The 17,052-nt window shown below is 35.0% G+C and overlaps 1 protein-coding gene across 1 annotated transcript in view; it reads right to left on the bottom strand.

Annotated features, from left to right (window-relative positions):
- XPR1 (xenotropic and polytropic retrovirus receptor 1) overlaps window positions 1–17,052 on the bottom strand; it is a 218,594-nt gene that overhangs the window by 66,787 nt on the left and 134,755 nt on the right. Inside the window, exons 4-6 of the mRNA XM_019428051.2 lie at window positions 6,347–6,570; window positions 3,285–3,434; window positions 2,935–3,018 (exon numbers count right to left, since the gene is read on the bottom strand). Of these exons, the coding sequence (XP_019283596.1) occupies window positions 2,935–3,018; window positions 3,285–3,434; window positions 6,347–6,570 (458 nt within the window). The remainder of the gene's footprint in view (window positions 1–2,934; window positions 3,019–3,284; window positions 3,435–6,346; window positions 6,571–17,052) is intronic.

Raw genomic sequence — 17,052 nt, 5'->3', positions numbered from 1 at the left:
CCAAGAGATTCCTCACGCCCTTCTGTAACACTTTTCCTCTCACCACACCCATCCTACCCCTAGACAATCATGGACCTTTCTGTCATTATATAGTAGTTTGCATTTTCCAGAGTTTCAGGTAAACAAAACCATATAGAGTATGTACTCTCTTTTGGTCTGGCTTCTTTCACTCAGTGTAATTATTTTGAGATGCATCCATACTTTCCATATATCAATGTTTATTCCTTTTTATTGCTGAGTAGTATGCCATTGTATGGATATACCATAATTGTTTATCCATTCACCTAATTGAAAGATATGAGTTGTTTCCAGTTTTAGGCTATTATGAATAAAGCTGCTACAAAACATTTGTGTGCACATCTTTTTTTTAAAAAAAGGATTTTATGTATGTATGTATGTATGTATGTATGTATGTATGTATTTAAAAGTAAGCTCAACACCCAAACTCATGACTCCAAGATCAAGAGCTGAATGCTCTACCAACTGAGGCAAGCAGGAGCCCCTTGTATACACATCTTTATATGAAAATATGCTTGCAATCTGCCTTGGGTAAATACCTATGAGTGTAATGGCTAGATTATATGGTAGATGAAGGTTTAATTTTTAAGAAACTGCCAAATTGTTTTCCAATATGGTTGTATTATTTGATATTCCAATAGTAGCGTATGAGATGTCAGAGCTTTTGTTCCTCCAACATTTAGTGTGTCATCATTCTAATAAGTATATATTATCTCATTATGGTTTTAATTTGTATTTCCCTATGACTGATGATATTGAACATCCATTTACGTTTACTTGCTACTTATCCATCTTTGTGTGTTTGGTCAGATTTCTTGCCCACTTTTAGTTTACGTCGTTTGTTTTCTTATATTTGAGTACTGGAGTTCTTTACACGTTTTGAATACAAATCCTCTGTCAGATATATTTTGTAAATATTTTCTCTTAGTCTGTTGCTTTTCTTTTCATTCTCTTAATATTGTCTTCTGAAGAGAAGTCTTAAATTTTGATGAAGTGCTTTTGGTTTTACTTGTTAGATCTCTGCATAAACCAGCCATCAGGATGTTTTCCTGTATCTTCTTCAAAAATGTGTAGTTTTTGGTTTCATTTAGGTATACTTAAAATTAACTTTTGTATATGATGTGGAGTTCTAATGTTTTTCTTTTGCAGTTGGAAGCCAATTGCTCCAGTGTCATTTATTGAAAAGACTATCCTTTCTAAGCTGAACTGTCCTTACATCTTTATTAAAAATTAGTTGTACTTAAATCTTTACATCTGTCTTTGCATCTTTATTGAAAATTAGTGCACAGGGGCGCCTGGGTGGCTCAGTAGGTTGAGCATCGATTTCAGCTTAGGTCATGATCCCAGGGTCATGGGATTGAGCCCCGTGTCGGGCTCCACACTGAGCATGGTACCTACTTAAGATTCTCATTCTCTCTCTCTCTCTCTCCCCCTCTGCCCCTCTCCCCTACTCACACACTCTCCCTCCCTAAAAAATAAAGAAAAAAAAATTTATTTAATTAAAAAAAAAAGAAAATCATTTGTCCATGTATTCATTGGTCTATTTTTGGACATTTTATTCAGTTTCATTCATCTACTTGCCTATCTTGACACTAATACCACACTGTTCTGATTACAGTAGTTTTAATAAGTTTGATAGGAAGTAGTCTCAATCTTTCAACTTAGTTGTTCTAAAGTTTTTATGGTTATTCTTGGTCCTTTGTATTTCCATATAAATTTTTACATTTGCTAACCAGTTATACATACATAATAAATATAAAGACCTATTGAGATTTTGAGCTGGATTGTGTTTTATCTATGGATCTATTCAGGAAGAAATGATACCTTAGAAATATTGGGTTTTCTAACCCATGAAAATGGTATATCTCTCATGCATTTGTCTTCTTTATTTCTCTTAGCAATGTTTTAGTTTTCAATGTAAAGATGCTGTACATCTTGTGTCAGATCTATCCCTATATATTTCTATTTTAATTATAAACAGCATTTAAAAATTTGATTTCTAATTATTCTTGATTATATATATATATACACAAATATATGCAATTTATTTTATATGTTCATCTAATATTCTGCAACCATGCTAAACTCACTTATTAGTTCTAGTAGCTATTCTAATAACTCACTGCATTTTTCTACACAGGTTATCATGTCATCAGCAAAAACCCCACCAGTTTTAGTTCTTTGTTTAAATCTGAATGCCTTTTATTTCTTTTTCCTACCCTCCTGCACTGGCTAGAATCTCTAGTACAATTTTGAATAAAAGTGGTTAGATTGAATCTCCTTTTTTGTCCCTAGTTAGGGAGAAGGCATACAGTGTTTCATCATTAAGTATAATATTAGTTGTAGGTTTTTGCCTTTTATTAGGATAAGGAAGCTTTTTTTGTTATGGATTTCCATTCCACTGTGGTCAGAGAACATATGCTCTATGACTTAAATCCTTTTAAGTTTATTGAAACTGGTTTTATGACACAGAATATATCATTTAAATGTTTTGGTATAACTACTGTGTAGACATCATTTAATAAATTTTTTTTAGAAATTTTTTTAGAACCTTGGCATTTTGGATGAAGATATGCAGTACCCGAGCATACCTGAATCCCCCACCACATATCACGAAATAAAAACCTCATCTTAATCATTTAAGGAGACCCGGAAGTTAGGATGTCAATAAAAATAAACAAGAGAAGGAGCACAGAATAAGAAGAGAAAGGTGAGAAGACATTATAATTCATCATGAAGTGAGATGTGGCATTTAATATTTTAAAAACGAAATAACAATAGTAACAACTACTTTTAAAGTTTGGCTGACATATATTTTTTTAAGTAATGAAACTAGAATTTTACCAGCTAAATAGATTATGTTGATTACTAAACAGACAAAACCAACTGGCCAGACAACTGGAAGAAAATACGAACCTGAGCAGCTCCCAAAGGGGGAACACGTAAACGCTTCATAGCTTTTTGTCTGTCACCATCTTCAAGTTCATTAGTCACTACAGCCTAGAAAGACACATTAAATTTTGACACAGGTTATACTAACCTTGAGTAATACATAAATAATTCTGAACCATTTATACATACGGTATTCTGATAACCTCTTGGTGACTATATACTGAATAAAAAGCAAAACAAAAAAATCATGAATAAGATTATATTCAAAGCCAGCAAGTAATTACAAAAAGGGAACAGAGATGAGGAATTATTTCATTAAAAATAAGACATTAATTTTATTGAAAATATATGGCACACAAATGAAATTACTATACCTCAGTTTCAGAGATGAGCTGGTTGATTTTCTTGCACGTATAAAAAGGCGCCACTTCTACATGAGCCACTCGCCAATCTGCTCCACGAGATGTTTCCAGGATCTTGTCATGCTTTTTGAGGATTTTTCGAAACCCTGTAAAATTCAGATTCTACAGAAAGAAATGAGAAAAACTACTGTAATTTCCACCACCATAAAAGGAAAACAATAAGCACTAAGCATTGATGAGCTGACTGAGGACTGAGTACTGAGAGAAATGGCAATGCTTTCATACAAGCATTTACTACTAAAAAGATAAGACTCTTCTTTCTTATTCCATCTGTTTATTTCAAGGTAGTATCATCAGTAATGGTAGTACCATCAGTAATAAAAGAAACCTTGAACTATGAATCCTAGTATTTCTATTTCAAGTAAATTAATAAAAGTCTTAAACTCAAAACATCTTTATTTCCATTTTCTTATGTACAATATTCTCAAAAAGGCTAGTTGGTATTATTTTGTTTCATGATCAAAAGAAGACTGTCAGAAAAATGTTTGGATTTATCATACATTGACTACATTTCTTAGTTTTGTTTTCCGAAGGACTGGCATAGCTATGTATTTTACCTCTAATGTGCAACCATTTATGAACAAGCATGGAAAAATGGAAAATCATCTATTTCTTTTAACTTTCATTTTACTTCCATCCATTCTCAGTTTGGGGATGGGAGTGTGAAGAGAGTCAGTAGAAGTGATCACATACATAGGGTTTCACTGATGGTGGGTGAGAGCTTGCACTCTTTCTCCATTTCCACAATATCAAAATAGTATACTTTTTTACATTCTCAAATTGTTGTTTTTTTGATCAACATGCAAGAAAAAGCAAGAAACCGGCTTTTCACGGTTCTTTAAACCAGAGGCTTCCAAATTTGTTGATCACATAGTCCTATCAGTAAAAAAATTGAATACTGACTCCAAATTAGACTTTGCATGCTTCCTAGTTTGTATATAATTTTTTTTCTCATACTTTAATAAATCATCTTAAACTTTCCTTGGGGTGCATACACCATGAATTAAAGACTGATTTCAATTTTCCTTTCTCCTCACTCTCAATATAAATATATTCTTACAGAATAGCCAGCCTCAAAGAACAGAGAATGGATCAGAACTTTTATAATTAATGATTATTTTTGTTTTCCCAAACTTTTTTTTTTTAATGTTTATTTGTTTTTGATAGAGAGAGAGGGGGGGAGAGAGAGAGAGAATGAGGGAGCATGAGTGGGGGAGGGCACAGAGAGACAGGGAGACACAGAATCCAAAGTAGGCTCCAGACTCTGGGCTGTCCGCACAGAGCCCAATGTGGGGCTCAAACTCACAAACCATGAGTTTTTGACTGGAGCTTAACCAGCTGAGCCATCCAGGCGCCCCAAGGAGCTTTTTATAATGACCCCACACAAAAGCTGGTGGGAAAGTTAGTAAAACAAAATTTTTTTTGAGGGGTATTTCCCTGTAACACACAAGCATAATCAATGAAACATGAAACGTTAATGTTTTATAGCATTATAAGAAAGAATACATTTTTGTTTCTTTTTAAATATAAATTATAATGCTATAGATAAATTTCAAAGGAAAATAATTTCTCATGATATGCTTTACTATTCTTCTTTGAATGATAAAATATTAAATTATCAAAGAAGAACACAGAATTATGAAAGAGATGGAAATAAGTACATGCATTAACAGCTTAGATTACTGCAGATATGAGACTATAATGTCTTCTTATTTTAAAACTCCCAATGTACCCCTAGAATACTTTTGTTATATAATCTTGAGTTTTCATCCTGTGATGATTCTAACCACAGATTATTAGTACTAATCACAATAAAATGGAAAAAGAATAGTACGTAAAGTCACTAAATTTAGAGATTAGAGAAGCTTTTGCCTACTGAAATGTTTATTATTGAACAAATCATCTGTTTTTCTATAAATCTGTTACAGAGTCAACTAGGTAAACAAATCTGTAAAGAATTAGAAATTAATAAATGCCTTCAATTTCCATAATTTAATGTACATGGTAGTAAGGCTTTACAGATTGGATTTTAAAAATAGTCATATATCCTAATTGCATAGATATTCAGTCTCTATATATATTTGCTGTGACCTAATTTCTTTTCTCTCACAAGAATTCTTTTCTACTTAAAAAAAAAAAACCCTTTATTTTAATTCTAATGTAGTTAATATACAGTGTTACATTAGTCTCAGGTGTACAATATAGTGATTCAGTAATTCCATAAAGATTTTTTTTATCACAGAGTCATACTGCAGGCTGCGGATAATAAAATTGGAAGGATTGTTAGTTGTAAATTGAAAAGTCAGTATCTTTTATAATATTATTAGTGTTAGTTTCAGGAAAGTTAACTGTCTAATTGCCTTTGTGGAAATTTTGCTATAGGTTTGGAGGAATATAAAGCTCTTACATAGCCAGCGGTGGTTGGGTAAACATACACAATTTCTTATTTCTATTCACCACTACCACAGATGCCTCTAAAAACAGGAAGCAAACCATTAGGAAGCAAACTGTGAGTGAATATAGTGAATGTTGTACAAAAAGTTTTCAAAAACTGATCTTCAAAAACAGAAATCTTTTCACAAATCTTTTTGATGTTTATTTTTGAGAAAGAGTGAGTGAGAGAGAGAGAGAGAGCGCGCGCAGAGTGGGAGCGGGGGAGGGGCAGAGAGAGAGGGAGACAGAATCTGAAGCAGGCTCCAGGCTCCGAGCTGTCAGCACAGAGCATGATGTGAGGCTCGAAAGCACGAATCATGAGATCATGACCTGAGCCGAAGTCAGACGGTTAACTAAGCCACCCAGGCGCCCCCAAAATAGAAACCTTGTTACACTATTTTGCTACCTTTGATATGTGGTTTTTAGCCAATAAGAACAACTGAAATCACATTAAGAACCTAAAAAATAATGACATGCTAAAGATTTCCCTTTTTGGATTGGCCCGTTAGTATAGTTCACGGTTAATTCCAAATTTCTCAATTATTTGAAGATTCCATTCTCCAGGGTAAAAACTGAAGTACCTGATAGTTCTGCAGCAGGATAAGACTGAGGTAGAACTCGCTGAAGGCCAGTTTAAGGTCTTTAATATTCCTATGTTGGACACGTTCCTCGTGGGACAAGTGGAAGACTGGCTTTCTGCGTTGTCGCAGTGTAGTAACGCCAGTGCTCTCTTTCTGTGCATCCAGTGATGACTGAAGCTCATTCTGAAGTGTAGCAAACCTGCGCTGAGCCTCCGCAAGCTTCTCTGTTAAAAAAAAAAAAGAAAGAAAGAAAAAAAAAAGAATTTCAAAACATCAAGATAAAAAACCTGGTAAAGTTCTCACTGACTTCTGAATTTTTAGTATTTATTCCAGTTTGTTTCCCTAAAATTTCTAGGGAAAAAAATGTTACATGTAATATTTAGAACTGGATAGGAAAAAAATGTTTTGGTGTAACATTTCATCCTATCATTCTATCCCACGTTTCCCTCCCTGTAAAACCTCAAGTGTACCCTTTGTTTTTACAGATGAAGATACAGAATTTAAAAAGCCGTGAAAAGTGAGAATGCAAAATGGTACAGCCACATTATAATCTGGAAAACAGTTTGTCCATTCTCGAAAAGTGAAACATAGAGTTAGTTACCTTAAGATGCAGCAATTTCACTCCTAGGTATATACCCAAGAGAACTGAAAACATACGTTCACACAAAAACTTGTACATATACATGAATATGTATTCACAATAGTAAAAAAAAAACCTGGAAAAATAGTAAAAAAAAAAAACCCTAAATGTACATTAACCAATGAAAGGATAAATGAAACACACACACACACACACACACAGGAAATATTATTCAGTCATAAAAAAGAATGAAGTACTGATACATGCTACAACATGAATGAAACTTGAAGAAACTATGGTAAGTTAAAGAAACCAGACACAAAATGCTACATGTTATCTTATTCCATTTATATGAAATGTCCAGAACAGGCAAACCCAGATACAGATTAGTGATTGCTAGGGTCTAGGGGGTTGGAAGAATGGGGAATGACTGCTAATGGGCATAGGGTCTTTCGGGGATGATGAACATGTTCTGGAATTATATAATGGTGATGGTTGTACAACCTCGTGAATATTCATGATTTGAATCTCTCTCCTCAGGAATACCTCAGTCTCTTTTAATCGCTTATGTGAGTAGTCAGGCTTCCTTGGGATAATCTCCCTTTTTTTTTTTTTAATGTTGATTTATTTTGAGATAGTGCGTGCACATATGTGTAAGCAGAGGAGGGGCAGAGAGGGAGGGAGACATAGAATCTGAAGCAGGCTCCAGACTCCAAGCTGTCAGCACAGAGCCCGACATGGGGCTCAAACTCACGAACCACAAGATCATGACCTGAGCTAAAGTCGCACAGTTCACCAACTGAACCACCCAGGTGCCCCAATAATCTCCCGTTCTTAGTCAACTGATTTGGGACCCTGAATACAGCTGCAAAATCCCTTCAGAGCAACACCTACATAGATGTTTGACTGAATAACTGGGAAAAGATAGAGAATACATGAGGAGGATGGAATCTCAGAGGCCTCCTTAGAATTATGCTATCTCTGGACTGATGCAAATTTCTAGAGACTCCAAATGCCACTTGGTCCAGCAGTCAAATGGAGATTTATAGTGTTCAGGTTTAACTCACAGTGGACCCAGATGGTCCATGAACTCACACTATGATTACTTTCTCAGTTCTAGAATGTATAACTGGAATAGAAACATCAGGCCACTTGTACAAATCTCACATTGACTCTGACCCAGGGATAAGGGCCATTATTGTCGGAAGGACTAGTGGAAGTTCCAAGAACTTCTCCCTATCAAGATAATAATCAAGAAGCAAAAACACATTCCTAGGGGAACTCCAGAGCTTAGTGCCACAACCAGAGACTTGAAAGATACAGGGATGTTGATATCTATCGTTCCCCATTTAATTCATCTATTTAGTCTGTGCAGAAGTTGTATGGATCTTGAAGAATGACTGTGGATCACGGCAAATGTAATCAAGTGCTCATTCCGATGTCAGCTGCCATTCTAGATGTGGTATCATCACTGGAGCAAATCAACACAGCCTCTAGCACCTGGTATGCAGCTATGCACCTAATAATACAGCTTCTTATCTGGCAGCAGATGCCAGCATTGTCTGAGCCCCAGAAATGGCATCATTCCCCATAAGTACTGGTCAGCCACCTAGTGGTAGGTTGAATGCAACTGGATGCAGGGGGCAGATCTGTCCTCTCTGGAATAAATGTATTCTTGATATGGTTGTGCCTTCCCTGCTCATAACATTTCTGGCTAGCACCACTATTACCTGGAATGTCTTATCCATTTTCATGGTATACTACACAGCTTTGTTTCTGATCAAAAAACTCATTTCACAGCAAAGGTAGTAAAACAATAAGCATATCCATGGAATATAATGGTCCTACCACATACCCAGAAATTGCTAGCTCAAAGAAAGACTTAAAATGAGAGACAAAACTCTTGAAGAATAGGGTTCTGCCTTATAGCATTAAGACCATTATATTGGTGTTTTCGCAAACACAGTCAAAATACAGAGTCTACGATCAAGGAATGGAAGTGGGAGTGGCTCCTTTCACTACTATACTAAAAATTCACTCACCCAATTTTTGCTTCCCAGTCTGCAACTTGAGCTCTATTGGTTAGTTCTCAAGAAGAAATGCTTCTTTCAGAGGAATACAACAACAGTTACACTGAATTGGAAGATGAGAAACACCTGGCCATTTGGGGCTCATCATACTACTGAACCAGTAGGCAAAGAAGTTGTTTACTGATTAGTGATTGATCCCAATGACCAAGGGGAAAGTGAATTGTTGATATACAACAGGAGCAGGGAGGATTGTGTCCATAACCCAGGAGACTCTTTGGAATATATCCTAGTATTTCCATGACAAGTAATAAAAATTAATGGGAGGCCACAGACATCAAAGAAAAGAATTATTGACGATTCAGACCCATTAGGAATTGAAATCTGGGTCATTCTATCCACTAAAGAACCCTAGTCAGTTGGGCTTCTGGCTGAAGGCAAAGGGTAGCGGACAAGGCAAAATCATAGATACAAACTATGGCCTCTTGACTTCACGCTCTTTTACATAGTTTGTATTTTCCTCTTTTTGTTGCATTCTGGGTAATTGCTTCAGCTCTATGTTCAAGTGTATAAATTCTCTTTTTTTAAATTTTTTTTAACATTTATTTTTTAAGAGGCAGAGAGAGAGCATGACCAGGGGAAGGGCAGAGAGAGAGGGAGTCACAGAATCTGAAGCAGGCTTCAAGCTCTGAGCTGTCAGCACACAGCCTGACAGGGGGCTCGAACTCATAAGCAGTGAGATCATGACCTGAGCTGAAGTCGGACGCTTAACTGACTGAGCCATCCAGGCGCTCCTATAAATTCTCTCTTAATCTCTACCTAATTTACAGGTTTAACTGGTTAAGATATTAATTTCAGTGATTATATTTTAATTATTAAAAGTCCTAATTGGTTATTTTAAAAAGTCAATTTTGATCGTTTCTTCTTTGTTCATGGTTTTGATATTCTTCTATGTCTTTAGCCATACTAAGCATATTGTTTTATTTTGTATCTAATTAATTTTGCATATTTTATGCTGCATCTTACTGTTTTGTAGTTGAGAGGTTTTCAGGATTTCTTCCTAATCATCCATATTGTAAGAAAAAGAACTATTTACCTATTTTCAAATCTCCAACTGAAAAGGCAAAATGAATCTCAAATTTCTTATTAAAGCCAAGCATTTCCACTGCAAAGTTGTTTATCTTATTATCCTTCTGATCAAAAACAATATAGAACTTTTTGGTTCTTTCTTGGTTCACTGTGCACTTAATGATTCAGTAATTTTTTCGTGATGCTTCTAGATCAAAAGATACATATAACACTTCTGTTTTATTAACAACTTAAATATTTATGCCCTAACCAGTAAAAAGCTATATGAAAAAACAGTATACACAAATACATACACAATATATAATGAAAGAATGTGAGACAAGGTCAACTATAAATTACTTGGCTGATTAAAAATCTTAGGTAACTTGTAAGACCCAAAAGCCAGAAAATCGTAAGTATATGAATGATCAATTTTCACTGTTAAAAGACTGATACACGAATTTGCTATCTGTTTACCATCCTTAGCCACAAATGTCAATACATAAATTTTGTAATTATTTACATCTTTCATCATATGGATATTAAAAATGAAAGTAGTCCAAAAAATGGAAAGAAAGAAGAACTGTTACTTCCTGCATGCCAGCAATGTCATGAAACAAATGCCTCCCCATCTGGCAAACTCCTCACTCATTTTACAAGGCTAACCTCAAATATTATTTTCTACATAAAGTCTTTCTTGCCTAACAACTCTCAGCTACAACTTGAAACTCCCGCTACAGGGCTCTCATTAGACCACAAACATGCATACAAAGCACACTGAACATATAATTCTTTGTTTATATGTTTGTTTCATTAACCGTGAGCTCTCTAAGGCCAATGCTTCTCTCTTGAGAGCAAAAAAAATCTTCATGTTTTAATGGTGAGCAGTTTTCTAATAGCTTTTTCAGATATACTTTACACAGCATAGAATTCATCGATGGTAAGCATAGTTTGGTAATTTTTAGTAAATCTGTGGAGTTGCACAATCATCAACACCATTCAATTTTAGAACATTTCCAACATCCCATACACTTCTGTCATGGCCACTGGCTGTCATTCCTCATTCCCACCCCTAGCCCCAAGTAACCACTAATCTGCTTTCTGTTTCTATAAACTTGTCTTTTCTGAAGGAAATTCCTTTACTTTTATAAAGGAATCATACGATGTGTTGTCTTTTGCATCTGTCTGGATTCTTAACATAATGACTTTGATGTTGATCCACAGGAGTTTGTTCTTTTTATTGTGAATTATATTTTGTTGGGTGGATATACCACATTTTGTTTAAATATGCATGTTGATGGACAATTGTTTCTATTTTTTTACTATATAAATTATGCTATTAATATTCACATATAAATTTTTGTGTGGACTATCATCATCATCTTTATATTATAAGAGCTTGCATACAGTAGGCTCAATCAATGTTTGTTGACTGAGTGAATGAATGAATATGTAGGAAAAACTCTCTAGTAATCCAAGTGCCTATAGAGAAATAGAGGAATAATAAATGCCAGGGGTATTTTGCAGTTTTTGAACCAGTGATTCTCTTCCTTAAGGGGAAATGGAAGAGCACATAAAGGAAAATCCTTGTTTGGAAGTAGGGGAGTATAAAGCATATTTCAAAAAAGAATTCAATATTACCATAGTTACAGTGTTATACTTAGAAAAAGGGTTTAATACTTATCAATAGGTTTAAAAAGGATGAGAAACACTGCTTTTGACAAGTGTCCAAATCTATTTTTCAATGACACCACAGTTTTCTAGAGTCAGGGCTCCAAAAAGTTCAAATATATGGGACAGCACAGAATTTGGGAAAAGGTATATATGTACACAAAAATGTACTTTGGCCTATGAATTAAACTCTACAAATATACTTAAGAAATAAAAATGAATATTTGTAAGTAATTTTATGAATACTGATAAAAATAGCCTATCTTGGCAATAAATTCCACTCTCTACACATTCCAGTAAATCCAGTGACTGAATGAGAACAGATTATTTTAAGAATACATGCTTAATGCCATAAGCTCTCAGATAATAAAATATTTGATAAAAATTTCCAATAACCATTCAAAACTTTCAAAGCACCTATATGTCCCTTAAAGACATTAGGGACATTAGGGTTAACGAGATCTTATTTTTATTTATTTATTTATTTATTTATTTGTTTGTTTGTTTGTTTATTTTGAAAGATAGAGAGTACAGAGTACATCTGAGCTGTCAGAGCAGAGTCCAATGTGGGCTTGATTTCGCGAACCATGAGATCATGACTTGAGGTGAAATCAAGAGTTGGACGCTCAACGGACTGAGCTACCCAGGGACCCCAACAAGGTATTTTTTTTAGTTTTCACCAGATTTATATATATTTTACTTTTAGAGAAAAGTTATTTCAGAACTATAAACTATCTTAATAACAAAGCTATTATAGTTATGCAACTCAAGAATAATTGTTGATAAAACAACGTTAGTGTTTTAGAATACTTTGATTTTTTTGTATACTTATCTTGCAATGTTATGATCTTGCTAATTCAATTTATGGATGTCAGTATTATTTGAAATACAAAATTTGTAAGACGGCTGACCCATCCTAGATGATTCAGGGTAGTTAATTGTTATATTACATGACATTTTTGTGCTTTTATCTGGAATTCTTATTACCTGAGATTGTTACACCTCAAATACTGAAGTCTAAAATTTCCATGTGTGGGTAAAACAACTCCAGCCTCAGCAGACTATCTGTTATACTCCTCAATCCCAAATATGTCATGTACTTTGATTTCACAATGCATCTGGATAGGTGTTTCCCTGGAACACTGCACTCCAACTCCTCTCCGACTGTTATCCTCAATATGCTACTCCAAGAGCATGTGGAGATGCCTACGCATTTTCAAGGATGCAATTTAAATTTTACTTCTTGTGTAGGCTTTTCCTCAATCCCTCTCTTTTCCTCTAAGCAAAGTCAATGGTTCTTCATGTCACTTTCCACAGTACTTTGCAAAATTTGAAAATACCAAGTATCATATTGTACATAAAAGAAATAGTACAGTTGACCAATACACACAACAGCTATTCTACTATTCCATTCTACTATTTCTTCTCATGTATTTTTTAATTTTTATTTTAAAGTTTATTTATTTTCAGAGAGACAGAGACAGCATGAGTGGTGGAGGGGCAGAGAGAGAGGGAGAGTGAGAATCCCAAGCAGGTTCCACGCTGCCAGCGCTGAGTCCGATGTAGGGCTTGAACTCACGAAACCATGAGATCATGACCTGAGGTGAAATCAAGAGTCAGATGCTTAACGGACTGAGCTACCCAGGTGCCCATATATATTTTTTAAATACCCGAGATGACCCCTCGTATTTTAATTCCCTGACCCATGTGTAGAGTTGCAACCCACAGTTTAAAAAAAAATTACTTTTGATGACAATCGGCTTTTTTATTAAGATGCCATCCGGCAACTGTGTTACTCCATGACCATGGACATTGCCCATCTTCTCAGTCTTAGAAAGAAAGAAATGATATGACAGAAGAGAAGGACAGTGGATATGTGGATAGTACATAAATAATTTCCAACTTCTCCCCACCTCCCCATTCTTTAATAGCTCTGAAGTAAATGATTCTGTTGAAATGAACTCAAGAGAATCATGATGTAGGAAAAAATAATAGGACAATGGGATTTTTAAACAATATCACAGACCCATGATCACGCTAATTAATATATACTTAATCCATGTCTTTACACATATGCAAGCAAACACATACACACATATCAGTCATTAAGCCATAACTTAGCTATGTGGGTACTAGATACATATGATCACTTGTAAAATGAATATTTACTATTTCAGTGAAAGACATACTTATGTTTTATTACACACATTCAGTGGCATAATAATATACAATGCTTCAAATTCAGTAAGAATAAAGAAAAATAGACCTAATAGGATTACAGGAATAACTGTAATAGGAATAGTTCTGAGTAACTATTATCCAATTGGTCTTGCATATATATGAAGCCTGAAAATATTCTATAGCCAAGAAATAAATCTGTTTCTAATGCCATAATTTTCATACTTCTGAATAACACTACTGTAATTTCATTCCTTCCCTCCTACCTTTCCCACCTCCCTCCCTCTTTTTTGGTAAAGAACAGAAAAGCTCATAAAACTGCTGTGAATTCAGAATAATTGAAGCCAAAAAATTAGGACAGGTCAGAAAAAACAGACTGTTTAGAAACAAAGGAAGAAGCCCTTAGCTATTTAAAACATTCCAACTGGGGCGCCTGGGTAGCTCAGTAGGTTAAGTGTCTGACTCTTGATTTCGGCTCAGGTCATGATTTCATGGTTTCGTGAGTTCAAGCCCTGTGTTGAGCTCTGAGCCGACAGGCGGAGCCTGCTTGGGATGCTCTCTCTCTCTCCTCCCCCTCACCGAGCCCCCCCCCCCCCCCGGGTCTTATAGCACTCTCTCTCAAAATAAATAAACATTTTTTTAAAAGGCTTGCCTGTTTTACTAATGGAATATTAAAAGCAACAGACACATTCTAACATTTTGTTTTTATGTAGGCACATAAAAACATGGCTTGGAAGGTATGTATTTTGAATGGAGAGAGAAAGCAAACTGGTTCAAAGAGAAAGGTACTGTAACATGAAGTCATTAATATTACCAATGGAAAAGGATATTACTGATCACCACAAAAAAAGATCTCTGACACTATCGCCTCTAGAATTGATGCCATTTTTAGTACTAAAAGAGACCTAGGAGACTTCAGTAATTAGTAATGTTATCACCAAAAAGGAGCCTTCCTTTAAAAAAACTTCCCTCTCCTCCCACAGTCTAAAAGATTTTATATATTAATATAAATAAAATAAAGAGCAATACAATGACTTACATGACTGACATCAAACTATTGTCAATTGTTTCTAACTCATTCCATGTGGAACCCTAGAGGACTGGGAATGAATTTGCTCATCTTACAAGGTACATAGAGGCCTAAGAAGGTTAAATGGTAAACTTCTTCTAAAAAAATAGTAAGGTTCAGAAATCCAAAACATAACTGGTAGGTAACAGAACTGGTATGAAAATAAATATGTACATTTTAGTAGTATTCATTCTATGTTTTGTTTGGCTTTTATAGCATTTTTTGGGGGGTACTTAAAAGCTTCAGTCAAGACTATATCTCACTTGAAAGTGACCATTATTAGCTGACCATTAAATAATCTGTGAGATATAAGTGGTGGAGGTAGGTTTATACACTAAACTCATCCCTGTTATTTTAGTTATTTATAGTTTTTCTGTGTCCTAGTCTCTGAGGATTGCTGTCTATAAGATAATCTGCCACAGAGCAGGTGGCTAAATAAGGAGGAAAATGATACTGTCTAGAACAAGAGCCAAATTCTATTTCTGTCAATCATGTCTTCATATTACCCATCACTTCCTGACCTGGCAAAAAGTCAGTCTGAAGACTATCAATTTGTACCTCCTCTGTGGTGACATCAAGAGACATGCCCTACTGGTCCTGCCAACACACTAGGAAAAAGGAAGTCATTTAATCACAGCCTCCAAACTTTCAATAGTAGAAAGCCTAAAATTATTTTTGAAAAATAATGAAATTTAAGATACCATTTTTCAAACTAGGGTTATAACTCAATATGGAGTCATAAAAGCAATTGTGTGGATCATAAATTGGCATATTATAAGTCAAAGAGAAATAATTATAGAAAACAATATATACTACACATAGTAAGGATATTATTCCATGAAAAAATATTAATTATTTAAATATACTGCATATACACACATATATAGATGCATACAAACATACATAAAATACACATATCTGACTAGGTATGATGGGTCACATGTGTATACAGTTTTTACTACAACTTAACATGCAGTATATATATCTCTTATTAACAGTAGATATTTTTTTTTCTTTGTATACTAACAAGCATTATCTACTCTTTGTGATCTCAATAATCCACATAGAACTGGGCTCAGAGATCTTTCCAAAAAAAATTACAGAAAAAAAAAAAAGCTAATAAACTTGGCCTTTATATTTTTCATTTACAGGCATAGGTCATATCCTATAGCCTTTTCTCAGTCTAAACACTCTTTCCCCTGCAAATGCCTTCCTCTTAGCTTCCTCTTCCTCATTCTTCATTACATGGCTGCCCTCTCCTTCTCTGTCTACACTGCTAGTTCCTCTTTCACTCCTACTCCTAATTATGGAAATTATCTCTGTTCTTGCACATTGCAATTGTTCTGTACATTTTCCCCTTGCTGAAAATCTATCCACTGCACAGTTTCAAATAATATTGCCATTTTGTCTCTGCATTCTAGGTACTTACAGTGTAGTGCAAAGGACATGCTATGCCCTTTCATGGCTCTGTGTCTCTGCATAAACTGCTCTCTTTGCCTAGGAAGTCTAGCCATAAGGGAGAGGTGAGGAGAACTAAGGCATTTGCTTCCTTTTTTGTTTCTTTTTTGCTAAAAGGCAGTGACTTGCTAAGGAGATTAAACCAGTTAAAAGGAAAATCAACGATGCGTTTATTTACTAATTCTTAGAAGAAATAATTACTGGCGCAAGGTCTTGAGGAGCTAAAATTTAATCAGTAGTTGCAGAGATTTGCCATGGACTAAAGAGGGATATCTTTTCTAAAAAGATTGGAGGGAAATAAATCAGGGTAAGAATGTGAACAAGTATTTTGGGGGAGGGGTGGCCTAGATCTGCATAAGTATTATACACCAACAGGAGCTGAAGGCCTTTATTTTTATTTGTAAGGAAGGAGTATAGTATAATGAGCATGATGGAGAAGATGGTGGGGTCAGAAAATTCAAGACAATGGAGTTGGGTCCAGAAAAATATTTTGGAGCATGGAAAAGGGCACTGATTAGGACCTGTGGGTAGCTTTGAAGACACAGTTAAGAATGTAACAGTGAATTTACACTGGTTCAAACTTGTTCTGGTATGTGATTTTTTCCCCCAGCTATCCTAAGCACCCAGGGAATAGGCATGGAGAAGGAAAGGCTGG

The sequence above is a fragment of the Panthera pardus genome, unplaced genomic scaffold (assembly GCF_024362965.1).
Source record: "Panthera pardus isolate Hobbes unplaced genomic scaffold, ASM2436296v1 HiC_scaffold_21, whole genome shotgun sequence".
NCBI lineage: Eukaryota > Metazoa > Chordata > Mammalia > Carnivora > Felidae > Panthera > Panthera pardus.
This window is presented reverse-complemented; position numbering and strand designations above follow the sequence as displayed.